Below are 27,338 nucleotides of genomic sequence, written 5' to 3' on the forward strand. Positions count from 1 at the left end.
GATATATGTTGTTGAAATGCTAAGAAACTATGCAAACCCTGTGAGTGTTATGATTAAGCAGTTAGTTAGGTTCCAACAGGAGACCCGGAAGCCAGCAGCGAGGAAGCCATGGCCAGCTATTGGGAAGGTCAGAGGCCTGTCCTGGCAGCCCTCCACAAGAAGCCGGATCAAACCAGACAGGCTCAAGATGGTGGATGCCATGACAGGAAACCCCTAACCAAATAAGGAAGAAAAAGCTTGAAACCCTGCTTCCTGCCCCAAGTAATAAATATTCTGCCCCCTAGTTAACAGCTGTGAATAAAAGAAACCCAACCCCATGCTTACATGGCTCATGGGCTCTCTCCCTCCCTCCCTCCCTCTCTCTCACTTGGCTACTCTCATATCTGCTCTCATATCTCAGGAGTGTACTTTTCACCTTAATAAACTTTCCCGCTTGTGTCACTTGTCCACTGTGCTTTGTTGTCTGCCCTTGAATTCATTCGCGTGACAAGACCAAGAACCTTCGGCGAATCCTTGGGGTCTGGCTGGGTCGAGGCCCCAGGGCCCGGGGTCTCCCCGGTTCACCAGACAACACAAGTACCATCATTCCTCTTGAGAAGTACAAACAGGTGGGGTAGTCCATGTTGGAAGTTGGGAGGAAATTCAGGAAAGGGAAAGTGTAATATTGAATGTGTATTCGATGTCCTCTTTTGGGGGGCAGGTTCCTTCAATGTGAAACCAGGATGCCCAGGACGAAGGCCAGATGCAAGGAAAAAAGAGCAGTTAAAAATGTGAAATGACACGTGCAGGAGGGGGAGTTGTCTCTGCAACCCCCTCTCCACCCCCTAGAGACAACCCTTAGCTACTGATAATGTAGCCTCGCTCTAGCCAAACCCACCTGCCTCTCTGAGATAAAAATGCATCTTCCGTTGCTCACAGGAGAGCTAGAGTGTGAACTGGGTTAACTGGGAACTAACGCATGCAAGTCTACCCTTGCTCTCATAGTGTCATTTACTTAACTGGCAGTAAAACTGAGCCTGAGGAGACTTCCCAGCTTCAGTCATTTGCTATAAAAAGCACATATTCACTTAGTGAATAATGTAAATAATACAATAAAATATACACTTTTCTCTCAGGGCTCAGCATCCAACTGTGTCCTACAGGAATAACATAGCCAATTTCACAACGTCTGGGGGAAGTTCTGATAATAGAGTTGCGGCCTCTCTGTGAGGTGACAATGCAGAAGCTCCGGAATCAGGCAGGACAGGGTTCTCAATTCCACCCCCACCCCCCACACACACACACTTAATCGCTGTGTGACCTTGAGTAAAGTGTTTAACCTCTCTGAACCTCAGAATCCTCATGCTCCAAAAGAGCTACTACCCTGTGATGTTGCAGTGGGGATTAAATTAGATTATGCGTGTCAGGTACCTGCTACGTAGATAATTAGTCAACGAAGATAATTAGTCATAGCTACTATTTGTTGCTCATATGCTATATGCTTAACATTCTTCATCACTTCTTACGTACATTAATTAATTGAACCCTCTTGGCAATCCTGAGATAGGTCCTATTTCATCACCCTCCCATACAGAAAGTGCGACCAAACCTCAGAGAGTTTAACTCGCACCATATATAAAGGAACAGAGCTGAAAACCTAAGCAGTCTGGTTCCAATACTGTCATTATGATACACGGCTGTCGTTATTATTATTATTATTATTATTATTATTATTATTAATTACTATCATCATCATCATCATCATCATCACCATCACTCTAGGGCCCATCAGCAGAAACCAGATGGGCCCATGCTATTTCTCTCACACACGTAAGATCAACAGTGACTTTAATCACACCGCTCCATGTACTCTCTCCAGAGTCGGGAGAAACTACATCTCCAGAGTCCAGGACTGGGGTTTGTTCTCTGAAAGAACAATGGATAAGGTCACTTGCTTAGTGACAGCTAATTAGCATATAAATTATTTCTCAGAGTATTAGGACACTAGACAAACTAAACTAGAATCCCAATACGGGATTTTTTATCTTAGGGTCACACATGGGAACCTTGCCAGGACTTAGTTTCTCTCCATTCTCCATGTTTCTGACTCTTATCTCCATTCTTCCCCTGATAACTCACAGCTCTCTCCTATCAGCCCTCAGATTTTACTAGTCTCAACGTTTCTGCCTTAAACTCTCCTTACCCTGTTTCCTTCTGTGGAAATCACACACACAGGGTTGCAAGTTCTCTTCATATCCCTCCTTCAATAGCGACCCCAACATTTTCTGCTTCCGAAAGCCTTGCCTCTTTATATATTTAATTGGTTGGAATGAAAACCAAGGAGGAGTTTTAAAAGTTTATTTAGATCTGTATTTCACAAAATCCATATATATTAACAAAATCCATACATGCAAGTAACAAAAAAAAAGTAGGTAAAAGCGATGTTGAAGTGCCACACAAATGTTAATAATAATTACTTCTGGGGGCGCCTGGGGCTCAGTCAGTTGAGCATCTGCCCTTGGCTCCGGTCATGATCTCGGAGTCCTGGGACTGAGCCCTGTGTGGGGCTCCCTGCTCAGTGCGGAGCCTGCTTCTCCCTCTCCCTCTGCCCCTCCCCTGGCTCGTGCTCTTTCTCTCTCTCTCATAAATAAATAATATATTTAATAATAATAATAATCATAATAATAAATACTTCTGCCTGTCTGAAATGGGAGAAGGGGATTTTTTAGAGTGAAATGACACAGACCTCAATTGTACAACATACTGCGAAGAAAGCTCCCGGTTTGGGAAGAAGAGTCCCCTCCACCCCCATTCCTGGGGTTCACAGCCAGATCACAGAAGACAGTCTAGAAGGCGCACAAGCCCAGCCCTTATGTCACAGAGGACTTGTCAGAAGGGGCCATTCCATCCACCTCCATAATGTCAGGGCTCTACTGGGGGTTCCCTGGCCAGCTTCAGCTCCACAACGACCACCCCCAGGGACACGAGGCCCTCCAGAGGCCTGGAGAAGGTGAGGTGACAGATTTGCTCCAGCTCCCTCTTCTGATGCTCATACTCCTCCTTCTCTGCCAACTGGTTGTGCTCCAGCCAGGCAAGAACTCCCTGACGCTTGTCTTGTACCCTGTGCTTGTCCTCTTTGGAAATCTTGTCTCTAAGGCTTTCCTCTTGCCCCGAGCCCTTCGCATGGAAGACACTGGCCTCTAGGGAGTTCTGGGCAACCACTCTGTCCCTCTGGGCCTCATCCTCAGCCTTGTGCTGCTCAGCCTCCCAAACCATCCTCTCAACGTCCTCTTTGCTCAGCCGGCCCTTGTCGTTGGTGATGGTGATCTTGTTAGCCTTCTCTGGGCTCCTGACAGTAGCTGCACACTCAGGATGCCATTGGCATCAATGTCACAGGTCTCCTTGATCTGGGGGACTCCATGTGCTGCAGGAGGGATTCCAATGAGCTCAAAGTCCTCCAGCAGGTGATTGTCCCTGTTAATGGCCCCCTCACTCTCAGACACCTGGGTCAGGACCCCAGGCTGGTTGTCTGAGTAGGTGGTGAAGGTCTGGGTCCGTTGGATAGGGATGGTGGCATTCTTCTGGATCAGCGTGGTCATCACCCCACCTGCTGTCTCCAGCCCCAGGGACAGGGGAGCCATGTCCAGCAGCAGGAGATCCCGCACTTTCTCACACTCATCCCCCGTCAACACAGCCACCTACACAGCAGCCCCACAGCCACAGCCTCATCGGGGTTCATGCTCTTGTTCAGCTCCCTGCCCCCAAAGAAGTCCTGTCCACTAGGACAATGTCATGGATCCGGCCTTCTCCAGCTCGGCATCCCGCAGGGCCTTCTCCACCCAGTCCAAGGCGCTGCGCGAAACAACCAAGCTCAGCTCCTCGAAGCAGGCTCGAGTGATGGACGTGTAGAAGTCCATGTCCCCCAACAGGGAATGATCTCACAGGCGGCCTGTGAGAGCGCCTCGGGCCCTCTGACCTCCCGCACCCGGGCCGCTCTGGAGATCGTTCCCTGGAGACGCTCGCCTGGGCGGAGGGAACTCCGGCAACAGGTGGGTGAGCCACTTCATGAAGGACCTCGGCGGGAAGCACGGGGAGGGCTTGAGCGGGAACAAGCAGGCCCTGCACGGCCTGTGAGAGCGCCACGCGCCCCCTGACCTCCCGCACCCAGGCCTCAGACGTCTGGAAGACACGGGCGTCCATAGTGAGGACCTTACGGCGAGGGTGCTCCCACCCAGGGCGAAAATGAGCACGTTTTGCTCTCTGGCGCCCCGCGGGTCAGCCGGTTGGCGAGGGCGGCCGCCGTGGGCTTGTTGATCCGCAGCCGGTGGCGCCCCGCGATGGCACGCGCGTCATTGGTGGCCTGGCGCCTCGAGTCGTTGAAGCAGGCGGACTGTCTCCTTCCCCTGGTCCAGCACAGTGGACGAGACCTCCTCGGGGTAGCAGGCCTTGTCCTGCCCGCGGTAGGACACGCGCACCCAGGCCTTGCCGTCCTCGCTCGCCCCCCGCAAGGGCGAACCTGCGCGCCGTCACTCTCGTGCCGTCCAACCGGGCGGGGCGCGGGCCTCTCGGCTGCCCGCACCCTAGCGGCGCGGGGTCGGGGAGGGCCACCTAGCGGGGCGCGTGCCCCACGCCCACGCACGAGCGCGTGCAGCCCGGGTCCGTGCCCACCGCCACTTCGCTGGGGCGGCTGTCGCTGGGGCTTCTCGCGCTCCCGGGACGCGGGACTCGGGGCCGCGGGGCTCGGCCTCCACGAGCCTGTCGTTCCCCGCCGCCGCGCCGCCTGCCGGCCACCCGCCTCTGGCTCAGCGGCGGGGAAAGTTCAGCTCCTCCCGGCCGGTCCCAAGCGCGGTCGGAAGCCACTGAAGGCCGCAGCTCCCGGAGAGAACAAATGCTCGCCCTGGACGGTTGAAGAGGGCGGGTCCGACGCCTGCAGCCGCGAAAGCCGAAAGCGCGTGGCACTGTGCGAATAGAGCCGTGGCCTCCGAGCCAGGACTTCCTATAGCCTTTTTTATTGTTGTTCTTTTTTGAGTCGTAAGGTTTTTCTTTCTTGAAATATAAACGCTCTACTTTCTAAAGGGTGACTCAGCAAGAACCGGGTTCCCGTGGTGGAACGGAGCTAGGAAGCATATGAAGTTAAAGGACGGCGCCAGAGAGGTGCGCGGTGTGAGCATTGGTGGTTCAGTGGTAGAATTCTCGCCTGCCACGCGGGAGGCCCGGGTTCGATTCCCGGCCAATGCAGCTTAATGTTTTTATGTCGCACACTTGTTTGAACTAAGTCCTTTTCCATTCTTGGATTTGTGACGCTGAACTAAACGAAACCAGCTAGCTGAAGCCTTTTGTTTTGGTCCCCCTTCTTTACCGAGTCACTCTCCTCTGAGGAGCGGGTGGCCTGGAAGGAGGCGGCGCCTGAGCTGTGGTGGAAATACCCTGCTCTTGAGACCTGTCCGTGATGCCCCGCTCGCGTCCCCAAGGGGCATTGTCCCAGAGGCCGGCTGGAAAAGCACAGTATGCCAAAAGGAGGAGACTTTTTGGAGACGTGAGTGTGGAAGTGGAGGAAAGAAAACAAAATGTCCTTGTCATTTGCCCATTGGGGAGTGGGACCTGAGTCTCCCAGGGGGCAGGCAGAGACACTCCCTACTACACTGACCAGGGCAGTATCTAAGAGTGTGTGATACATTGCATGAATGTGATACATTAAACTTCAGTAGTTTATTAAAGGAACTTAAAGTTGACTTTTGTGTAATTCAAAGGAAACCAATTTTTAAAAGGAGAAACAAAAACCCGTGCTCCGTAAGTGGCTATTTTCTTCTCAGAGGGCTTGAGAACCCTTCTGGAAGCTCAGGGAGTCTTTGAAGAGGGAGGCAGGAGTCAAGATGCAGAGGTCAGCCTGGCTTCTGGCCTGGGTTTCTTGGTCAACCCTCTCCCTGTGTACCGGTGAGAAGGAGCTGCCAAAGTTTGCTGCTGGAGAGATCAGCTATACTGGGACCAGTCCTGGTGATGGGTCCAGGAAAAAAGGGAGTGTTTGAAGAAGTGTGCAATGAATGACTCACAGTGGAAAATCAAACCATCCTCAAAAAGAAGGCACCTATTTTGTAGCCCCAGAAGAAAGAGGAGTTGTCCGCTTTAAATTCATTCACTCTTAGAGTCTAGGCCAGCAAGGCCTGGGTATCACATTTGGGACATTTTAGCCGAGGACCTGCAAGAGAAGGGTCCTCACCTCAGGAGGAAAGGTGGCCTGGCCTTGGATCTGTGCCCTGGCCTGTTGAGAGACTGTCTTCTCCAGGCTCCTCCAACATTCTCCCCCAGCCCTGGGCAGCTCAAAGCCCCACCCATCCACCCACCCCCAAGAATTCTAGGGATAGCTAAAGCAAGCACCTCCATACCTGGACATTAACCACACAGGCGCCCTTCCGAAGTCTTTCATTTCTGTACTTTTTAATTCAGAAATGTTCCAATATAGAGGAGCTTATATTGCAGTGCTAACTTCATACACACACTTAAATATATCCACTTATGTTTAGTAACTTAGCTTGAGTAACTTCAGAAGTAGAACAGATTTTAAAGTGATAACTTAAATGGACATTATGAAGTGGATGGAAGCTCATGACCCAATACTGAGTTCAAAAGCCAAATTTTAAAGCAAAATGTATAGTACAATCCAAAACTGTGTATGTAAAGGTTTCTAACGCCAACTACCTGTATATCCTTGAACGAGTCATTTCGACCATCTGGGCAATAACTTCCTCAATTTTAAAATGAGGAGATTAAACTACATCATTCATAAGGACTTTCTAGGTTTAAAATTCTGATTTCAAATGCTAAAGAATTTACTCATTCCACAAATATTTGAGTGCTTTATCACGTGCCAGACACTGACCTACACTCTAAGTATGGCAGTGAACAAAACAAAGGCCTGGCTTTCCTGGAGCTCACATTCTGATAGGAAGAGGGGTAGTCAGGCAATAAACAAACAAATGAACATATGGTACGTCAACTGGTATTGAGTATAATGAGGGAAAATAAAACGGGAGACGGAGATGGTGAGGGAGTGGGGTTATGGTGAATGATCAAGGAGACCTCATGATGAGGTGACATTTGAGTCAAGACCATGATGAAGCGTGATGTGGATATCAACAGAAGTTACATAAGCCCTGAAAGGAAGGATAATTGGTGTGTTCAAGGAAGAGCAAGAGAGGAGCAAGATCATGTAACACCTTGTAGAACATCGCAAAGCTTTAGCTTTTACTCTCAAGTGCAAGGAGAAGCTATTGCTTAGCGTTAGGCAAAGAAGTGACAAATACAACACACATTTTATTTATTTTTAAGATTTTATTTATTTATTTGACAGAGAGAGACACAGTGAGAGAGGGAACACAAGCAGGGGGAGTGGGAGAGGAAGAAGCAGGCTTCCCTCAGAGCAGGAAGCCCGATGCAGGGCTTGATCCCAGAACCCTGGGATCATGACCTGAGCCGAAGGCAGACGCTTAACGACTGAGCCAGCCAGGTGCCCCTACAACACACATTTTAGAAGGACCACTTTGGCTGTTGTGGTGAGAATAGACTTTAGGGTGGCAAGGTTGAGCTTAGGGGGGCCAGTCAGGTGCTGATTGTAGTAATCCAAGTGAGAGATGATAATGCCTTGGACCAAGGTGCTAGTTGTCAGCTTGCTGGACTTATTTTGAAAATAGAAGCAGAATTTACTGAGTTTCCATGTATTTGAGGAGCCTCCCTCTGGGATATGTGAAAACACATTTGCTATGAGTCCTTATAGAGCTGGCTGGGCTGACTCTGTGCCTTGACCTTCAGAAATCCAGTGAGGGTGGGGCCTATGATAATTTAGCTCTGGAGATCACAGGCCCCTTGTTTTCCTTGGAGGCTAAAGGATGGTTGGAGGCTCCTTAGCCAGGTCGCTGTGGAGAGGGGCTGCCGGGGAGGAAAACTGTGGCTGGAACAGAGGTTGCTGCTGCCACTGTGGTCATACCTTGGCAAGAAAGGCCATTTGCCCAGAGGCCCCTGGCTCCATTTGACTTTGCAGTTCATCCAGGCTCTCTTTGAGCTTTGAAGGTCTCTCTACACAAAGATGGCCCCGTGTCCACAGCAAACAGGAGTCCCATCACCAAGCAGAAGGTGACTGGATACCAAGGTGGAAAGATGAACAGGATTGCCAGACCTAATAGGAAATGCAGAGGGATGGGGAAAATGACGGTTGTTAAGGCACAAATTTGGAATAAACAGTCAGGTCCCCTGTGGGGAGCCTCTGTGAAGTCACCCAAGCCAGGGGCTAAGGCCAAGGCCAAGAGCAGCCAGGTAGCCCAGGAAGTCTTCAGAGAGTCTCTTCATCTGTCTTTCCAAATAAAGCACTGGATCAGCATTTCCTAAAGGGTGACCTTGGGCACATCTGTTCTGAGGGACATTGATACAAGTTACAGAGGAAAAAAGATTCTGTGGTTACCTAGCTTTGGCAAATGCCTTATAAAACTTAGTTTAAAAGTTTTCTTTGCAATAGGGCTTCTCGGAGCCTTTAATGGGCATTATGAATACACAAGGAGAGGAACAGCATAGCAGAATGTTCTGCATTATTTTTACCACGGAACCCTTCATTCCGAAAAGCCTCTCAAGGAGTTGTGTGACTGGGGAACAGCTTTTGGAAAACACTGAACTGGGAAATTCAGACTATATCAGCAGATTCACTCTCCACTTCCTCTGAGCTCAGGACTGGGTGGTATTCACTGACCAACACGAGTGAGAACAAAAGACCCCAATAATTAGACAGCAGCAGCTAACAAACAAGATGGGTTCCCTCAGGTGAAGGGAAAGAAAGTTTTAATCAGGCCGAATGACTGTGGGAAACAAAAGCAGTCAGTGTGTTAGCTTAGGCAGTTAAGTTCTAACAGGAGACCAGGAAGCAGCAGCAAGGAAGCCATGGCCAGCTATTGGGAAGGTCAGAGGCCTGTCCTGGCAGCCCTTCACTAGAAGCCAGATCAAACCAGACAGGCCCAAGATGGCGGATGCCATGAGAGGAAGCCCCTGACCAAACAAGGAAGAAAAAGTTCAAAAACCTGTTTCCTGCCCCAAGTAATGAATATTCTGCCTAGTTAACAACTGTCAATGAAAGATAGACCCCCCCCACCCCAGGGCACACATCCCATACTTTCTCTCCCTCTCCCCTCCCCCACCTTGCAATAAACTTTCCCACTTGTGTCACCTGTTAGCTGCGCTGTTGTCTGTCCTGGAAATTCCTCCTCATGACAATGATGTAGGTTTTTTGAATGCTGGTGTGTTGTTTGTGGGGTCCAGAGCCAACAGCCATGAAAGAATTCTTGAGACGTCTTCGGTACAAAATGGTGGTTTTATTAAAGCACGGGGACAGGACCCGCGGGCGGGAAGAGCTTCTCTCCCTGCTGCCCTGGGATTATGAGGAGCAAGTGATTATATACCTTGGGGTCAGGGGAAGTAAAGATAAGGGAGGAACTTCCACATGTTAAAGAAGACTCAGGATCTTGGGGAATGTTACAATCTGCCTATCTCAAGTATTGTCAATGGGCTGCATGTTATAACAACAATACAGGTAAGTTGGAGAGTGTTCTGGGTGAATATCAAAGGCAATACCAGTTGCTGTTCGCTAAATAGAGATGGACTTTCCGTATTTACTAAGGATATGGAGTAGATCCGCATCACCAGATAGAGGGTTAGGAGAAGAAACAGCTTCCTGGTAAACCTGACAGGATAAGTTTGTTGCTAAGTATACCCCGAGTGCAGCGTTGTCCAAGAGAAATGCAATGTGAACCACATATTTAAATTCACATATATAATAGCTGCATTTGTAGAAGGAAGAAGTAAAAAAAGTGAAAGTAAAAAAATCATCTCATCCTTAATGGCGATGATCCCTCTAGCATTTATGAAATTACAAGTATATAATTTTTACATTATTTTTCATGATACATCCAGATACAGTAGTCACAACCCAGGGAAAAAATAGGTAATGTTAGTGTCTATTTCCAATAGATCATGTCTGCAGATACCTGACATGCATGCCCCACTTCCAGCACCCTGCTCACAGCTAGAAGGGGCAGCCCTAGGTCTGTCACGTGGGAAAAGCCCTCTCCTAACCCCTTCACTCTCCTCCTGCCCCAGGTCAGGCTGGGATCTATCATTACCCAAGGAGGATGGAGTTCACAGAATCACCAATGACTAATCAGACTTTGAAATTAACTGAGGTGCAAACACTTCAGGTAGATGATGACAGGTACTTAATTGAAAGATCACGTCAAGTCAGACACGTTAGGTCATGTAAAAATAAAGCAAGCCATCTGAGAGAAGGAGAGGCGAAGGAAGGGAGGACGGAAAGGGGAGAGAGCGAGAGTGCAAGAGAAAATGAGAGAACTGGTTGAAATTGTGTCGACCTCTGAGAGTCGGGTACCTGGGCCGGACTTTCCGAAGAGGTATCCAAATTGGTCGACTGGATCCATCTGGAATGACACCAGCATAACCAGGGCCTCGGGTCATTAATTTCCCGGGCAACCAATTATTTTCCTCATTTTTTATCCACACGGGTGCGTCCTGAGTTGAGATTGAGGCTGACAAGAAATGTTTGTCAGCTCTGGTATATGGTTCTCCTTGGGGTGAATTTAAAAAATTTAAAATGAGTAAGGTTTGTGTCATGATATCTCAAGGGGAGATTCCCCCTTTCTTTTTAGATATAATTTTACGGAGTTGTTTTTTAATGGTGCCATGCGCCCTTTCTACTACAGCTTGTCCTTGAGGATTATAAGGAATACCTGTGATATGCTGTATTTGCCATTTTGCAAGGAATTTTCGTACTTTTTTGCTAGTATATGCTGGGCCATTGTCTGTCTTGATACAAGTGGGTAATCCCATAATAGCAGAACATTCAAGCAAATGAGAAATAACATGCCCAGCCTTTTCTCCCGTCAATGGAGTAGCATGAAGAAATCCTGAAAAGGTGTCTATTGCAACATGAATATACGAGAGACGTCCGAAAGGTGGGAAATGAGTAACGTCCGTTTGCCAAATACAATCAGGAGCTGTGCCTCTGGGATTGACGCCCGCCGGATGCTCAGTTAAATGTAGAGGTTGACAAACAGGACAGGAAGAGACAATCTGCCTGGCAGAATGCAAGGGTATTTTATAGTGCGAATGAAGGCAGTTGGCGTTGGTATGAAGATGGGCATGTTCTGCCTGTGGAGTTTCAAAGATAGGAGTAGCCAGTAAATCAGCAGATTGATTCCCTTGTGTAAGAGTTCCAGGGAGGTTAGAATGAGAGCGGATGAGTAATGAACAAAGGGTGAGTTCGAGATTGAATTTCTAATTGTAATTCCTGAAGCAAAGGGTTAATGATAGAGTGAGTTGTGGAAATGAGAGCTGTTTCTAAAGGCACAACAATGCTAACTACGTAGGCGGACTCAGATACGATATTTACAGGATGATGAACATTCTGTAATAAGAACAATAAAGCTGCAAGTTCGACTTGTTGAGCAGAAGTGTAAGGGGTTTTTGTGGAGCGCTGAAGAGCAGGGCCCCAGACTCCGGCGCGCCCAGAGGAGGAGCCATCAATAAAGTATGTAGGAGCTGAGGGGACTGGAACATTACTAACCACACGATTTATAACCCAGGCAGTGCGCTTTAGGAAGTCCCATAGTTTACCTGACGGAGAGTGGCAACCTATGCGCCCAGTATAATCCGCAAGAGATATTTGCAGATCAGTAGAGAAGGGAAGGACTTCCTTAAAAGATGTGGAAGAGATAGGTAAAACAATGAGTGCTGGGTCAAAACCTAGAATTTGAATAGAACGCTTTCGTCCTTGGAGAATGAGTGAAGCTACAAGAGATAGATATGGAGTAACAGTTCAAGAAATTTTTGTATATGTAAAGTCACCCATTCAAGAGGTTTGTCTTCTTGTGCTATGACACCAGTCGGAGAATGAGGGGTAGGGAAAATAAGAAGCAGCAGGGGGAGAGAATCATCATACCTGTAAGCAAAGGCAGTTTTTAATCGCTCCTCAACAAGCTGCAGTTCGGCCTCTGCCTCTGAGGATAGAGTGCGAGGACTATCTAAAGCAGAATCACCTTGTAAAGTGTTAAATAAATTTTGTGATTTATAAGTTGGAATCCCCAGGAGAGGGCGAATCCAGTTAATGTCTCCTAGGAGTTTCTGAAAATCATTAAGAGTAAGGAGGGTATCCCTATGAATTTGCATTGTTTGAGGTTTCACTGTGGTTCTACCAACCACAGTGCCTAGATGAGAAGCCGGAGTAGATGTTTGGATCTTCTCCGGGGCTATTATGAGACCGGCGGAAGTCAAATGTTGGGAAGTGGCCTGATACACATTTTGTAATTCAATTTCAGTTTGTGACGCTAGTAAAATATCATCCATATAATGAATGATATAAGATCGAGGATAATGATCTCTTACAGGTCTGAGGACCTGGCCAACAGAATACTGACACTTGGTAGGAGAATTAGTCATGCCTTGTGGTAAAACTGTCCAGTGATATCGTCTCATTGGTTCCTTGTTCTTAGTGCTTGGAACAGAAAAGGCAAATTTCTCCTTATCCTCAGGATGAATGGCTATGGTATAGAAACAATCCTTAAGATCTATTATTATCAACGGCCATTGTTTGGGAACGGCTGTAGGAGTGGGTAACCCAGGCTGCAAGGCACCCAGAGGCTCCATGACGGCATTAACGTTCCGAAGGTCCATTAAGAGCCTCCACTTGCCTGATTTCTTTCTGATAACAAAAACGGGAGAGTTCCAAGGAGATTGCGAAGGCTCTGTATGTCCTGCCTGCAATTGCTCTTGAATAATTTGCTCTAAGTCCTGCAATTTTTCTATCGGAAGGGGCCATGAGTTGAAGGGAGGCTATTGGAGCTTGATGTGTAAAAGTGCCAATATTTCTACATAGACGAAGATAATCGAGAATACATCCTGTTTCTCTATGTGGCCGGATGGCAGCTTGGCAGTCCTCATTAGCATTTTCAAAAGCAAGCTGTCTTAGCAAGTGCTCTTTGGCAGGTTTACTATCAACTTGGCGGTCAATAGCCATTTCAAGCCGAGAAATAAAATCAGTATATGCTTCTGTAGGCCCTTGCATAATTTTTATATAGCTTTGCCCCACTTCCCCTGAGGGGGTTAGCTTTTCCCCGGCTCCGAGGGCAATTTCAGATACCTGCTCTGTGGCTGCAGGCAGGGTGTTAACCAGCTGCTCTCGAACATCTGAAAAGGGGCCAGAGCCAGTGAGCATTTCAAAAGAAATATGATGCATGGCTGGGTTAGACCGACTCACCCGGGCTTTCATATAGGCAGCATCCAATAACCACATTTTCCATTGTAATAAATCCTGTGGCTTAAGGCAAGCCCATGCAACCATATGCCAATCATAAGGGAACCACACCCCAGAATTTGCCCAAGCTTTCAAAATCTCTATAGTATAAGGGGCTGTGGGTCCATACAAGGGGCAAGCCTTCTTTAGTTCCGTTAAGGTATTTAAATGTAATCCCTCATAGACAGGACCAACAACCTGTGTTCGGTCTATGGGGAAAGCCATAAACAAATCATTAGTCCCTTGCTGTCGGAGTTCCTTTTCGAGAGGTGAGAGAGGTAGAGAGGCTCATTTGAGAGGGAATAAATCTACTGTGGAGGGAGGTTGATCATCTTCGGTGGGGTCCTCCGTTAAAAGTGGAGGGGCCGTGGGTGACGGCCGGGACTGTGAAGCCGCGAAAATTTTTTTACTTTCAGTCTTAGCCTTTTCTAAAGTCTCATTGTCTAATTCATATGTATGTAAAGAGTTGGTAGTTTCTCTAGCAACTTCAGCCAGGGATAACTTATCCCCAGTTTCCATAGTTTTGATCACCACTCGTACTAAAGCCCAAATGGGCCAAAAATCAAGAGGAATCGTTTCACCCTGTCTCATAGCCCTCAAGACATTATTTTTCACTCAGACCCAAGTCTCTTCATCTAAGGAGCCTTCTTCCGGAAACCAAGGATTATATTCAACTACTGTTTCCAAACATTTTTCTATGTGCTGCTTAGTAACTTTAGCTCCATATTCTTTAAGAAAATGATGTATTAACGCAGCAAAACCTGATGTTTTCGAATTTGATTCCCCCATAACCCTGTAATAAACTTTCCTACTTACCACCTTCTGTAGGGTTCCTAGCGCTGGCCGATCACTCCTCGACGGGGGCTTCAGGTCCCTGTTCCGGCGCCACTTGTGGACCTCAGAGAGTCGGGGACCTGGGGCGGTGAAGGAACTGAGAAAAAGAGACGACAGTATACGGAGGCACAGAGAGACCCCGACCAAACACCCCGAGGTGCCGAGGTTTAGTTTCCATACTCTTATATACCTTCTACAGCGATATATATCTATAATGATTTACAGCAGGGGCGTAGTAAGGCACATTCCTCCGTGTAAACAGGATTAGTTAAGTGAAGCAGTGGGAGTGGAGAAGGAATAAAGAAATCTGTAACTGGCTGTGATCAATTAATTGTAAACACCATTGTACTCGGACCTTAACACAGGATAAGAGAACAAAGAAGGGAGGGCACAGTGTGCTGTTCACAGCTGGCTTCCTGTCTACAGAACATCTGCTGTGTTTAGAACTTTAGAACAGACCACACACATCCCAAGGGCATTTCACTCTGATCCTTTCGGGTTATTTTTAACCCTGCGATCTTGAGTTTTCTCAGAGATCTCGGAGTCTGAGCGAACATGCGCCAGTGGTCGTTGTGGTGTTCTGTTTCCCACAAAATTGGAGAGAAGTGGAGAAAAAAAGCATAGAAGAGCGGTCCTGTCTTCCAATTCTGGCTTCCCGAACCCACTTCCTGTTTCACTTTCAGTCTGCTGACGTCATCCTTTTTTCCCTGTCTTTGAAGATCTTTGAGATTTCCTCTCATAGGTTTATGGTGCACCTGTATTTCATCTAGTCTGACTGGGTTTCGTTTTCTTGTAATCAACTTTCTTCTCTTGTTGAGGACAGTCAGTAATACCATGGGGAGAATCAGCTTCTCAGGCTGGTAGTTGGTCACAGGAGACAAAGACCCAGCGCTGGGAATGCACAGCAATGAGGGAGCGGGCCAGTGAGAGGTAGAGGGGGCTCAGGGAAGGAATGGAAGGATGGAAATAAAAAGCGATTAACTTACAATTTTACTGAGGGCTCACCTCATTCCTTTTGATGACTGGATAAGCTATTTTCTTCTTCATGCCCCCCCCACACCAAAATCAGAGAAAAAGTCAAATTATTTACTCTTCCAGATTTCTGTGCTACAGTCCACCTCCACTATAATTCTCATCACATGTTCTCATCAAAACTCCTCATGGGGCCACAATACACTCTCCAGAGCTGTGGGGGCCGGAACAGGTATGTTCTATCACTGATGTGGGGGGCTTGATTCCATTTTCATTGCCTTAACCGTGGAAGGGTCTACACCACCTTAGCCACTACGCCACACAATAAGGAATATGCTTGTTGTTTTTCTTTAAAATGGGATTGCAAGGGGCACCTGGGTGGCTCAGTTGTTAAGCGTCTGCCTTTGGCTCAGGTCATGATCCCAGGATCCTGGGATGGAGCCCTGCATCATGCTCCCTGCTCTGCAGGAGGTCTGCTTCTCCCTCTCCCACTCCCCCTGCTTGTGTTCTCTCTCTCTCTCTCTCTCTCTCGCTGTCTCTTTCTCTGTCAAATAAATAAATAAATCTAATAAAATAAAAATAAAATAAAATGGGATTGCAAGATTTTTCAGAAATGCATACATCTGTTCTGCAGAGTATTTGAAGAGGGAAGAGTCAGGGCCTTCTTCGAGACAGATAAAATTAATTTAATAATATATTTTATTTAACCCAATGTATTAGTTTTCAACGGCTGCCATAACAAAGTACCATGAACCAAGAGGCTTAACCAACATAAATTTATTGTTTCATAGTTTCAGAGGCCAGAAGTCAGATCAAAGTGTCAGCGGAGCCATGCTCCCTCTGAAGGCACTAGGAAAGGATGTTTCAGGCCTCTTTCCCAGCTTCTGATAGTTCCTTGGCTTGTGGCAGCATAGCTCTAAACTTTACCTGGTGTTCTTCCCATGTGAGTGTGTCTGTGTCTTTGAATTTCCCCTTTTAATATGGACGCTAGTCCATATTAGCAGCTCACTCTACTCCAGGATGACCTCATCCTAACTAATTACATAGGAAACAGACATCCTATTGCCAAATAAGCTCACATTCTGAGGTACTGGAAGTTAGGACTTCAATACATGAATTTTGAGGGGACACAATTCAATCCATAATACCCAATATATCCACTATAGTATTATTTCAATACGTAATCAGTATAAAAATATAGAGATGTTTTACACTCCTGCTTTCATATTAAGTCTTTGAAATTCAGTGTATATTTTACACTTACAGGATTCTTCAATTTGGACAAGCCTCTTTTCAAGTGCTCAATAGCTACAAAATACAAATACAAAACTTTTTAGAATCACAGAAATTCTATTTTTTAAAATATTTTATTTATTTGGCAGAGAGAGAGAGCACGACCAGGGGGAGTGGGAGGCAGAGGGAGAGGGAGAAGCAAGCTCCCTGCTGAGCAGGGGGCTCAATGCAGGGCTCGATCCTGATCCCAGGACCCTGGGATGATGACCTGAGCTGAAGGCAGATGCTTAACCAACTGAGCCACCCAGGCGCCCCTCACAGACATTGTATTAGACAGCATGCTCTGGAAAACAAAACTACGCAATGGTGACAGGAAGCAAATGAACTGTTGCCTGGAAGGGACAAGAAGGAGGTGATTACAGAGGGGCATGAGGAAAAGTTTCGGGTGAGCCTATGTTCATTATTTTGATGGTAGTGATGGTTCTATATGTTAGAACTTATCAAATAGTGCACTTTAAAGGTGTACATATTATTGTATGTCAGTTATACATCAATAAAGCTCAATTATACATCAATTTAAAGAATTACTTGTAAAAACATTCAAATAATACTGTAGGACAAATGACATAAGCCCCTATTCACCATATTACTATGTTTTGAATTTCAGGAGTTTATATGAAAATGATGATTTATAATTTTTCATAATTTATCATAAATTTATTTTTCATATTATAAGATTTTACTATTCTACAATTTACTTTTTTTAAGACTAATTTATTTGAGAGAGAGAGAGTGTGCATGAGTGCGGGGAGGGGCAGAGAGAGGGAAAGAATCTCAAGCAGACCTCTCCACAGAGCGTGGAGTCCCACTCTGGGCTTGATCTCACAACCCTGAGACCATGAACTGAGCCTAAAGAGTCAGCCACTTAACTGACTGAGCCACCCAGGTACCCCTACAATTTACTTTTTTAACATACTATTTGTATGAGCTATCTTTGGATAAATTATATATTATTATAAACGGAGTCCATGTTATATTACTCCAAAACCTGGCAGCTTAAAACAAGAAACATTTATTCTGTCACTGTTTCTGGAGTCAGGAAGCCGGCAGCAACTGAGCTTCATGGATCTGATCACGGTCCTTATGAAGTGGCCGTCAAGCTGTCGACTGGGCCTGCAGTCACCTGAAGCCTCAACTGGAATGGAGGACCCAATGCAGAGCTCATTGGGGTGGTTGCTCAAATAGCCTTTGTTCCTCTCTCTTTGGGCCACTCCATAGCCTGTGTGTGCATCATCACACAATGTTAACTGGCTTCCTCCAAAGGTTATGAGAGAAAAAGAGACAGAGAGAGAGAGAGCCCAAGATGGAAGCCACAGTATTTTCTAACCTAATCTTGGAAGTGACATACTTACATTACGGCTACGTGCTGTTATTCACACATACAAACCCCCAGAGTGTGGGGAAACATTGTGGCCAGTTTGGAAACCAGGAGGTGGTGATCGTTAGAAAGGGTCTTAGCAGCTGACACCACAAAAGAAGAACTGACATATGTACTTATTTCCTCACTCTTTTAAATAGCTACATCGTGTTATGTGTTTCAGAAACAGGCTCTTAGCTATGATCATGTAAAATATCCCCTACTTTTCAAGAATACAGATAATAAATGAATCAACATACACTTTTACCCACTAGTGCAAATATTGAGTAAGATAAATTACTACAGTAGAACTGTGGACAGACGATAAACACATTAAAAATTCAGATAGATCCGAAGTTTTCTCTGAAAATTTTGATTATCTGATTCCCTAAAATTGAATGATATTGACCATTTCCCCCATCATCACCAATACTACATTCAAATATTGCAAATATTCACATTCTTCTCTATGTCCCTTTGCCTTGGGAGACAAAGAAGTCCCCTTCCTCCAGAGGTAGAGGGAGGGCGCCTCTCATGGGAGGGTTTTATTTTATTTTAGTTTTTATTTTTTAAACGTATTTCAGAGAGAGAGAGAGCACAAGCACGGGGAGTGAGAGGAAGAAGAGGATACTGGGGTCCATCCCAGGAACCTGGGATTATGACTTGAGCTGAAGGCAGACATTTGACTGAGCCATTCAGGTACCAAAAATATTATCTTTTAAAGTAACATCTATGACCAGGGTGAGGGTTGAACTCATGAAACTAATATCAAGAGTTGCATGCGATAATGAGCCAAACAGGCATCCATGAAAATACTGATAATATGTCATAAAGAAAAAATATGACAACCAAGAAGTATGGTTATATAGAACAACATGTGATGGAAGATATGATAGAAACTTAATTCTAAAACAAGAATGGTAGTTACCCAATTACATTGCTTTCCCCTGACCGTCATAACAAATTACACATTGAGGGCCATAAAACAAGAAAAATTTATTCTCTCACAGTCTTCAATTAAACCCAAAATAAAGATGACACTAGGGCACTGCCCTACTAAAGTTCTAAGAAAAAATCTTTCTTACATCCCACTAGCTTTTCGTTCCTCCCAGGACTCCCTGGATTTTGGCAAAATAAAAATCAAATCTGCCTTAATACCCAAGTTCCAGACATTCTCTATGTACCTTTTTCACTGTCACCTGCACTTTTCATAGGAAAACCTCAGCAGTTTCCAAGGAGGAAGCCTGTTAAAGCACTGGAGAGAGGGCTGGAGTAGATCCTGGCTAGGTGTAGGCTAAGGCGCCAATGGGAAAACCTTACACGGGCAATCTCGGTCGTGGGCCTGCGCGCTGGCGGTGGGGGCTGGGGGAGGTGGAAGGCGTTCCAGGGAACACGCTCGCCACTTTGCCGTGGGACTCAAGGGATGGGTGATGCGATTTCAAGAACCTGTTGGCTACAAGTCCACCGTCTGTCTCCGGTGTGCCTCCACCCCCTCCTCCTGCTTGGCTGTTGGGTTTTCCCCACCGGCCTCCCGAATCTTCGTGCTCTCTCTCCTGCACTGCCCGTCGGTTCTGCTTCCTGCACCCGTCCAGATTCGCTTTCCCGACTCCACCTCCCGGGCGCAACCGTGCCGCTGTCTGCTCGCGGTGGCCGGGAAGCTGGCCCGAGCGGTGGCTGGCCCGAGCGGTGGCTGGCCCGAGGGCGAGGGAAGGGACCAGGGGCTCCAGCAGGTGACCCGACTCAAAGAGGTAGATCGCTCACCCTGCCCCGACCTCTTCCCCCACTCCCACCCCCCCCACCCCCCCACCCCCGCTTCCCCGCACCGACACCACTAACTAGCACCCCTTGAAGGAGCAAGGGGTGGCTTGTCAGGGGTGGCGCGGTTTCTCCTGGCCGCAGCAGTGCCGCCGGAGAGTCCAAGCACCTGCGGTGGCCGGACGTGCGGGCGTCTGTGGGTGGCCCCGAGTGAGGACAGAGGGTGTCGCGGGTGGCCTCTCGGGTTTGGGGCGGAGGAAGAGGGGGAGCCATGCGAGCGCCCAGGGGAGGCGCCGATGCGCTGCCGTTGGGCGGCCGGCCCGCTGGCGAGGCCAAAAGGTTTCGGCTGGCCGAGGCGACAGGGCAAGGCTTGGGCTAGCCCGGGCGCCTGGCCTTGTCTGGGCACCGAGGCCGTGGAGCTAGCCGCGGGGCAAGGGAGAAGCGAGGCCAAAAGGTTTGGGCTGGCCGAGGCGACAGGGCAAGGCTTGGGCTACCCGGGCGCCTGGCCTTGTCTGGGCACCGAGGCCGTGGAGCTAGCCGCGGGGCAAGGGAGAAGCCAGCCAGCTTCGGCTAAAAGGGGTGCGGATGCGCTGGGGAGAGGTCGGTAGGCCGAGAGGAAGAAGAAAGGCTTCCCTGACCGGGAATCGAACCCGGGCCGCGGCGGTGAGAGCGCCGAATCCTAACCACTAGACCACCAGGGAGCGTCGGGCTCTGCGCCTGGCCCGCGCGCCCTGGGCGCAGCGCCTCCACACCACCCCCTCGCCTCCGCTTTGGCTCCAAGGCCCCTGCCTTGCCACGGCCAGCCGCCCTCCGGCCCTACCAATCCACCCGCCCTGCTGGCAGCACCCTCAAAACGCTGCGCACCTCCTTCCCTCCCTCACACACGCGCTCGGCCTCGGGCCACGCTCCGGCTCCGGGCTCTCGGCTCCCGGCTCCCATCGGGCCTGGGCACGACGGCCCTGGAGCCCTGCAAAAGGTTGGCCAGCTGCGTTGGCCGGGAATCGAACCCGGGTCAACTGCTTGGAAGGCAGCTATGCTCACCACTATACCACCAACGCTGCACAGCCCGGGCCCGCCCCGAGACGCCGGCGCAGGGTTCGCAGAGGCGCCTTCACGCCTTCTCGCCGCCGCCTGGGCTGCCTGGCGCAGCCCTGCCCCGACGTGCCGCCAGTCCGCAGCTCTGCGCTGCCGCACGCGCCAGCAGCGGCCGCCCCAGCCCCAACCCCAGCCCCAGCCCCGCCAGCCCGACGCCGCCGTGCGGCTCCGCAGGCCCGACCGCCCGCCGCCCGCCGCCCGCCGCCCGCCTCTGGGGGGCGCTCTGGCCGCCGTGCCGCTCCCCCGGCCCTCGGCTGCCGGCCGGGCATTCCCCGGCCCGCGAGACACGCTTCCCTCCGGCGACCCGCTCGCCCGGGCCCTTCTCCGCGGACTGCCCGGCGAGGCCACATCCCGCACCCACAGGGGACCCGACCCAGCCGCCGCCCACCCGTCCCCCGCGCCCACCCCCACCCCCACGCCCAGCCAGCACCGGGCAGCGTCGCGTCACCAAGGAGCCCGTTGCGGCCAGTCACTCGTCAGGCGCCGGGGGCACGACAGGAGGCCCTGGCTGGGCCGTGGCGACCCCGCACGCGCGCGCCCGGGCTCACGAGGAAGGGAAACGGGTGGGGGCGGTCGACGGTGGGCAGGCCGGGCACCCGTCGTCGCCCCGCGCCTCTCGCCGGACGCGGGAGGGACGAGAAGAAGGGCCCTGGGGCCAAGCGTTTGGACAGAGCGGCGGTGGCGCCGGCCACCAAAAAGGGCGTCTTGCCTCCCCGTCGGGGAATCGAACCCCGGTCTCCCGCGTGACAGGCGGGGATACTCACCACTATACTAACGAGGACGGCGGCGGCGGCCACCCGGGCGCCCGACCCCTCTCCGCCTGCCCGCCCACGCCTACCCCTGCCCTCGACGCCCCGCCTTACGCAGGCGCCCGCCACGTGCCACACCCGACCCGACCCCAAACCAACCGCGCCAGCCCGCAGAGCAGCCCTCCCATCCCGACTCGGAGTGGACCCCAGGCCCGGGCCCCGGACCCGGACGGCGCGGAACACTCCGAGTGCGCCGGCGCCTAGGGCCTGCCGGGCGCCGATCGCGCAGGGAGAAGAGGCCCGAGCGGGCAAGCAAGGATGCGAGCAGGAGGACGGGCGCCCGGGATGGGCAGGGGCGGCGGAGGGAGGGCGGCGAGGACCTAGTGGGGGTGGGGGGCGGCGGCGGCGAGACAGGCTGGCCCGACGCCGGTCTCTGGGTGCGGGGCCGCCATGTGCGAGGAGGCGGGGCGGGGCGGGGCGAGGCGGCGGCGACGGCGGCGGCGGCGGCGGCGCCAGGCGAGTCGGCTGGCGCTGCTCCTGGTCGGCCGGGGCGCGCGTCCCGTCCCTTGCGCGCCCACACAGCCGCCAGCCGCCACCAGCGTCCGCGCCGGGTCCCAGCCAGGCGAGCGGCGACGCGCCCAGGCCCGCCGTCAGGATGGCCGAGCGGTCTAAGGCGCTGCGTTCAGGTCGCAGTCTCCCCTGGAGGCGTGGGTTCGAATCCCACTCCTGACACGCCCACCTTTTGGCCCGCCCGACCAGGGCACCGGACCCCGGCGGGCCTGCACCACGCCCTCTCGCAAGCCCGGTCCTGCCTGACCCGCCGCTCCTGCCTTGCACCCTAGCAGAAGGGGCCCAGTGCCGAGCCCTGACGCCTCGACGCTCCTGGCCACAGGCTTGGCGCACACACGCCCTCCCCCACCAGTTCCCGCGCCTTTCCCGCCCGATCCCACCCCCACCCCCGCAGGCCTGGGGAACTTCGCAGCACGTCTCTCCTCACCTGCTTTCCGGGGGCTGCGTTTTCCTTCCTTCCTCGCTCCCGCTCCCGCTCCCGCCCACTCCCGCGGCCCCCTGCAGACCAGCCGGCTGCGCAAATGCCCAAAGCCCTCCGCATTCCGTTCTCCAGCAGACCGGTGCCTGGTGAAGAGCGCCTCGCTCTCAGAGCCGTGCACTCCCGCCACCAGGAGCACACCGTCCCACAGAGAGCCCGTCCTTTCCGCCGGCCCCCATTCCCTTCTCTCCACACCCTGCTCAGGTGGCCCGAGGTGCCCACGAGGATTTGCCACCTTGATGACGCTTTACCCTGGCCACACCTGCCTGCCTCCCTCCCGGGACACAGGCTGCCCGGCCACCTGCTCGCCGGCCCACGACAGGGCCCTCCCTTCAGTGGGCCTGGCCCGGGAGTCCAGCCCGGGAAGGTGGCTCCCGTGAGCGCTGAGCCGAAGGAAGCCCTGAATCCCCAGGCCACCCACCTGGGCGCCCGAGCGCATCTCCGCGCCGGCAGCCGCTGCGCGGCCGGGACCCGAGGACCCCAGCGCGCTCCCTCACCGCGCTGTCGGCCAGCTAGCCAGCAGCCGCTCGGCCAGAGCGCTCCCGCGAGCCGAGATCGCGCTCCGGCCTCACAACCACCGCCCCCCCCCCCCGCGCCCCGCCGAGCTGGCCCCCTAGGGAGCGCTGCGCGCCCGAGCTCAGACACGTCGCTTCGCTCTCCTGGCCTGAGCGGCTCCTCGGCGGCGCCGGCGGCGCTACGGGGCCTCCATCTCCTACACACAACACACGCGCCCGCGGACACCCACACGCCCACACCCACACCCACACACCCCACCCCGCGACAGCCCACCCCACGGCACCGCACGTGCGCACACAACCGGAGCTCCGGTCCCCAGCCCCGCCCGCCCTCGCACACTCTGCCCCGGCCACAAAGCCCTCGGCCAAAGGGGCTCTCTGGGTGGCGGCTGAGAGGAGCCGCTGAAGGCAGCGGCAGGGCTCAGCCGCGCCTGCCACGGGATCCCCCGCGCTGGGTGGGATTCGGGCGCTGGCCAGCCTGGGTCCGGCTCCCGGCTGCCCCTGGCGACCCCGGCAGGGCAGCGTCTCGCCGCGGCCCTGGACCGAGGACAAAGCGCCGCATGAGCCTAGTCGGCCACCGTGCGTCCGCGCCGCGCTCGGCCCGCGTGCGCCGCTCCCTAGGGCTCCGGACGTGCCTGGAGCGTCTGGTCCACACCGCCCGTCCGCCTCCTGCTCAAACGAAGCCGATGCTCCGAACCGGCCCGGACCCGTGTCTGGCCGCCGCTGGCGAGCGCCGCTGGGGAAGCCGTCTGGGGAGCGGCGCCATCGGTGCATGGGTGGTTCAGTGGTAGAATTCTCGCCTGCCACGCGGGAGGCCCGGGTTCGATTCCCGGCCCATGCAGCGCGCCGTCCCCTTTTGGCCGGCCCTGCAGCCCCAACGCGCGCGCGCCCGCGCCCCCGGCTTCCTCTCGCCCACGCTCAAGGCGCCTGGCCTGAACTAGCTCCGCTCCGGACCCAGCCGGAGCCCGCCCCTGCCCTGCCGCCCGTTCCCTTCCTCTCGGTCCTTCTCGCCCAGGGGACCAACTCCACCCAGCGCCCGAGGCCCCTGGCCCGCCCACACGCCTCCCTTGCCCCTTTTCTCTTCAGGACCCTGAGCACCCCGCTTCGCTCACCCGCTTCCCTTCCAGCAATGCTTCCCCGCACCACCACACACCCGCACCGCGCCGCGCCGCACCAGAGCCCACGGGGCCGCGCCCCACCTCCGCGCCTTTCATCACCGTTCCTCCCTCCCTGTCTCACTCTACCCACACTGCCAGAATCCTCGTCTCTTTGCACAACCAGGGGCAACCAAGTTGCCACCCCTAGCCCTGATCCGTCCTATTCTCCTCCAGGGACCCTCACAAACTCACTGGGGTGCACCAGGAAGACCAGATGCATGGCACCACATCCTCCCGACGCGCGCCCTATAGTCTCTTGAGGCGCCGCTTGGCCGCAGTAGCCTCCAAACTCCGCCGCTCCTGCAACGCTAGGACCCCCGCCAACACCAGGTCCACCACCGCCCGCGCCGGCACTAGCACCAGCAGCACCAATCTCCCCATCCGCCGCCGCCGCCGCCGCCACCGCCACAAGTCCACCGTCACCACACCGCCTCGGGCACCATCGCCCACAACAGTGAAGTCCTCCAACATCCAGCCCACCACCAAGTCCACCACCACCACCACCGCCATCACCAGCAGGACCAAGTCCGCGACCAGCGCACCAGCAATGACATCATTGCCAACGGTACCCAAGTCCTCCACAATCACCACCACCGCCTCGACCTCCACCACCACCACCACCACCACCACCACCAACTCCAGCACCACCACCTCCACCATCACCACCACCACCACCGCCATCACCAGCAGGACCAAGTCCAGCACCAGCGCACCAGCATGGGCATCATTGCCAACGGTACCCAAGTCCTCCACGATCACCACCACCACCTCTACCACCACCACCACCACCACCACGACCACCACCACCGCCACCTTCACCATCACCACCGCCGCCGCCGCCGCCGCCATCACCAGCAGGACCAAGGCCACCACCAGCTCACCAGCATGGGCATCATTGCCAACGGTACCGAAGTCCTCCACGATCACCACCACCACCACCACCACCACCAGCTCCACCACCACCAGCCCCACCACCGACTCCACCGTCACCACACCGACTCGGGCACCATCGCCAACACTACTGGAGTCCGTCACCACCACCGCCACCACCGGGACCGTGCACACCATCACCACAGCAGCCCGCGCGCCGGCACCAACAGCACGAGGTCCACCCCCAGCAGCAGGAGCAGCAGCAGCAGCAAGTCGTCCTCCGCCAGCAGCACAAGCACCAGCACAGCCCGCACCCCCACCCCCACCCCCACCAGCCCCTCCTGCCCCAACGTCCCCACACGGGTCCCCTGCCTGCACGCCCCCTCCTTTCCGAGTCCTCAGTGGTCAATGATCCTGTGTGGCATCTGTCCCTTTGGCCTCTCTGAATCTCAACCCCAGGACGACCCCTGACGCGTCACTGGCTGTCCCGATGACAGGTGATGGAAGCCTCGGGGGCGGTGGAATCCCTCGCCCCGTTGGGACGGCTCCTAGACCCGGTCCCGCCCTCTCTCTGTGTCTCCCTTGCCTGCCTGCCTGCCGGCCTGCTTCCCACCCACGCCCCCCACACCCCACCCCTTGGCCTGACCACCTTGCAGCACAGCACAGCGGTCTCCCCCCGCGCACCTCCTCCGCCACGGTCCTGTCCCGCCACGGGGGCCTCCAGCTTTCTTGCACCGGGGCCCACTCCCCAGCACTTGCCGCGTGCAGCTCCTGCCAGCCTCCAGGCTGGACCCCTCCCACCCACCCCCCACCCCTTGTCCCCCACCCCCATCCCTCACATTCTCGGCTGGCAGTCCCGGCCTCCCACAGGCTCCTCAGGCACACTCGTGCTCTCTCCCCTCCCCTACCTCAGATCTCACCCTCCCGCACAGGTGCTCACGTACGTGCCTGGCATGGCGCCGGGGAAGGAGCCCTTCCCCCCCCCCCCCACCGAAGCCTCTGCAGACACCCTGCCCGACTGTCCGGCCACACTCTGGACCGGTCCCGCAAGCCCCACACCTCCCCGCCCCCGGCACCCCACCCACACACCCGGGCTGCCCCCGGCCCTCCCCTCCTTCTGGGATCCTTTTGGCTCTGTGCCCTAACCCCCGTGGCAGGCCACCCACGTGAGTAAACACCTTCATCCCGCGGTATCCCCCACCACACACACTCCACACACACACACACACACACCACACACGCTCACACACACCCCCCACATGCTCACACCCACACCCCCCCACATGCTCACACCCACACACACCCAACTTGCTCACACACGCCCACCCACACACACACACCACACACACACCCAGACACACACACATACACACACAGAAGCAATGGCACTGAGGGAACTTCCCGTGGTGACGGTAAGCGCCCGGCCGCCCACAGCGGCTCCTTTCCGCCGCTGGTACGACCTTGTCCCAACCCAGCCAGTGTGGTGCTGCGGCAGCTTTGGCCGGTGCACGGGCTGTCCGCTTGGGCTCCTAAAGGAGACAATCTCTGAACAGACAGCAGACCCTTGGCGGACAGGGGTGTGCAAGTGTTGGTGGGAAGGAGACTGTGGTCTGCGATTTAGCTGGAGGAGCACCCGGACAAGACGACGGGCACAGGGGTGGAGAGAGGGCTGGAGTAGATCCTGGCTAGGTGTAGGCTAAGGCGCCAATGGGAAAACCTTACACGGGCAATCTCGGTCGTGGGCCTGCGCGCTGGCGGTGGGGGCTGGGGGAGGTGGAAGGCGTTCCAGGGAACACGCTCGCCACTTTGCCGTGGGACTCAAGGGATGGGTGATGCGATTTCAAGAACCTGTTGGCTACAAGTCCACCGTCTGTCTCCGGTGTGCCTCCACCCCCTCCTCCTGCTTGGCTGTTGGGTTTTCCCCACCGGCCTCCCGAATCTTCGTGCTCTCTCTCCTGCACTGCCCGTCGGTTCTGCTTCCTGCACCCGTCCAGATTCGCTTTCCCGACTCCACCTCCCGGGCGCAACCGTGCCGCTGTCTGCTCGCGGTGGCCGGGAAGCTGGCCCGAGCGGTGGCTGGCCCGAGCGGTGGCTGGCCCGAGGGCGAGGGAAGGGACCAGGGGCTCCAGCAGGTGACCCGACTCAAAGAGGTAGATCGCTCACCCTGCCCCGACCTCTTCCCCCACTCCCACCCCCCCCACCCCCCCACCCCCGCTTCCCCGCACCGACACCACTAACTAGCACCCCTTGAAGGAGCAAGGGGTGGCTTGTCAGGGGTGGCGCGGTTTCTCCTGGCCGCAGCAGTGCCGCCGGAGAGTCCAAGCACCTGCGGTGGCCGGACGTGCGGGCGTCTGTGGGTGGCCCCGAGTGAGGAC

The 27,338-nt window shown here is 53.6% G+C and overlaps 1 protein-coding gene, 1 long non-coding RNA gene and 6 other non-coding genes across 9 annotated transcripts; 3 read left to right on the forward strand and 5 right to left on the reverse strand.

Annotated features, from left to right (window-relative positions):
* Positions 1 to 2,854: 2,854 nt before the first annotated feature.
* HSPA6 (heat shock protein family A (Hsp70) member 6) lies at positions 2,855 to 3,967 on the reverse strand. The gene is given in 6 exon segments (XM_036103546.2): positions 2,855 to 2,979; positions 2,982 to 3,341; positions 3,344 to 3,694; positions 3,697 to 3,756; positions 3,759 to 3,779; positions 3,782 to 3,967. Coding segments are annotated over 6 exon segments (1,032 nt in total). The 5' UTR covers positions 3,897 to 3,967.
* Positions 3,968 to 5,146: 1,179 nt separating this feature from the next.
* Positions 5,147 to 5,217, forward strand: TRNAG-GCC (transfer RNA glycine (anticodon GCC)). Its single transcript has one exon. It is a non-coding gene; the product is annotated as a tRNA-Gly (tRNA).
* Positions 5,218 to 7,328: 2,111 nt separating this feature from the next.
* LOC118542928 (uncharacterized) lies at positions 7,329 to 15,473 on the reverse strand. 2 transcript variants are annotated; one of them, XR_013449989.1, is made up of 4 exons: positions 14,343 to 15,473; positions 14,135 to 14,249; positions 9,185 to 9,385; positions 7,329 to 8,149 (listed from the first exon to the last, which is right to left on the reverse strand). It is a non-coding gene; the product is annotated as an uncharacterized LOC118542928 (long non-coding RNA). The 2 variants fall into 2 exon arrangements; XR_013449988.1 differs by having other exon boundaries at positions 14,135 to 15,473.
* A 4,685-nt stretch (positions 15,474 to 20,158) lies between these two features.
* Positions 20,159 to 20,230, reverse strand: TRNAE-CUC (transfer RNA glutamic acid (anticodon CUC)). Its single transcript has one exon. It is a non-coding gene; the product is annotated as a tRNA-Glu (tRNA).
* Positions 20,231 to 20,515: 285 nt separating this feature from the next.
* On the reverse strand, positions 20,516 to 20,587 carry TRNAG-UCC (transfer RNA glycine (anticodon UCC)). Its single transcript has one exon. It is a non-coding gene; the product is annotated as a tRNA-Gly (tRNA).
* Positions 20,588 to 21,333: 746 nt separating this feature from the next.
* On the reverse strand, positions 21,334 to 21,405 carry TRNAD-GUC (transfer RNA aspartic acid (anticodon GUC)). Its single transcript has one exon. It is a non-coding gene; the product is annotated as a tRNA-Asp (tRNA).
* Positions 21,406 to 22,022: 617 nt separating this feature from the next.
* Positions 22,023 to 22,105, forward strand: TRNAL-CAG (transfer RNA leucine (anticodon CAG)). The gene has a single exon. It is a non-coding gene; the product is annotated as a tRNA-Leu (tRNA).
* Positions 22,106 to 23,706: 1,601 nt separating this feature from the next.
* Positions 23,707 to 23,777, forward strand: TRNAG-GCC (transfer RNA glycine (anticodon GCC)). Its single transcript has one exon. It is a non-coding gene; the product is annotated as a tRNA-Gly (tRNA).
* Positions 23,778 to 27,338: the final 3,561 nt, after the last annotated feature.

The sequence above is a fragment of the Halichoerus grypus genome, chromosome 7 (genome assembly GCF_964656455.1).
Source record: "Halichoerus grypus chromosome 7, mHalGry1.hap1.1, whole genome shotgun sequence".
Taxonomy (NCBI): domain Eukaryota; kingdom Metazoa; phylum Chordata; class Mammalia; order Carnivora; family Phocidae; genus Halichoerus; species Halichoerus grypus.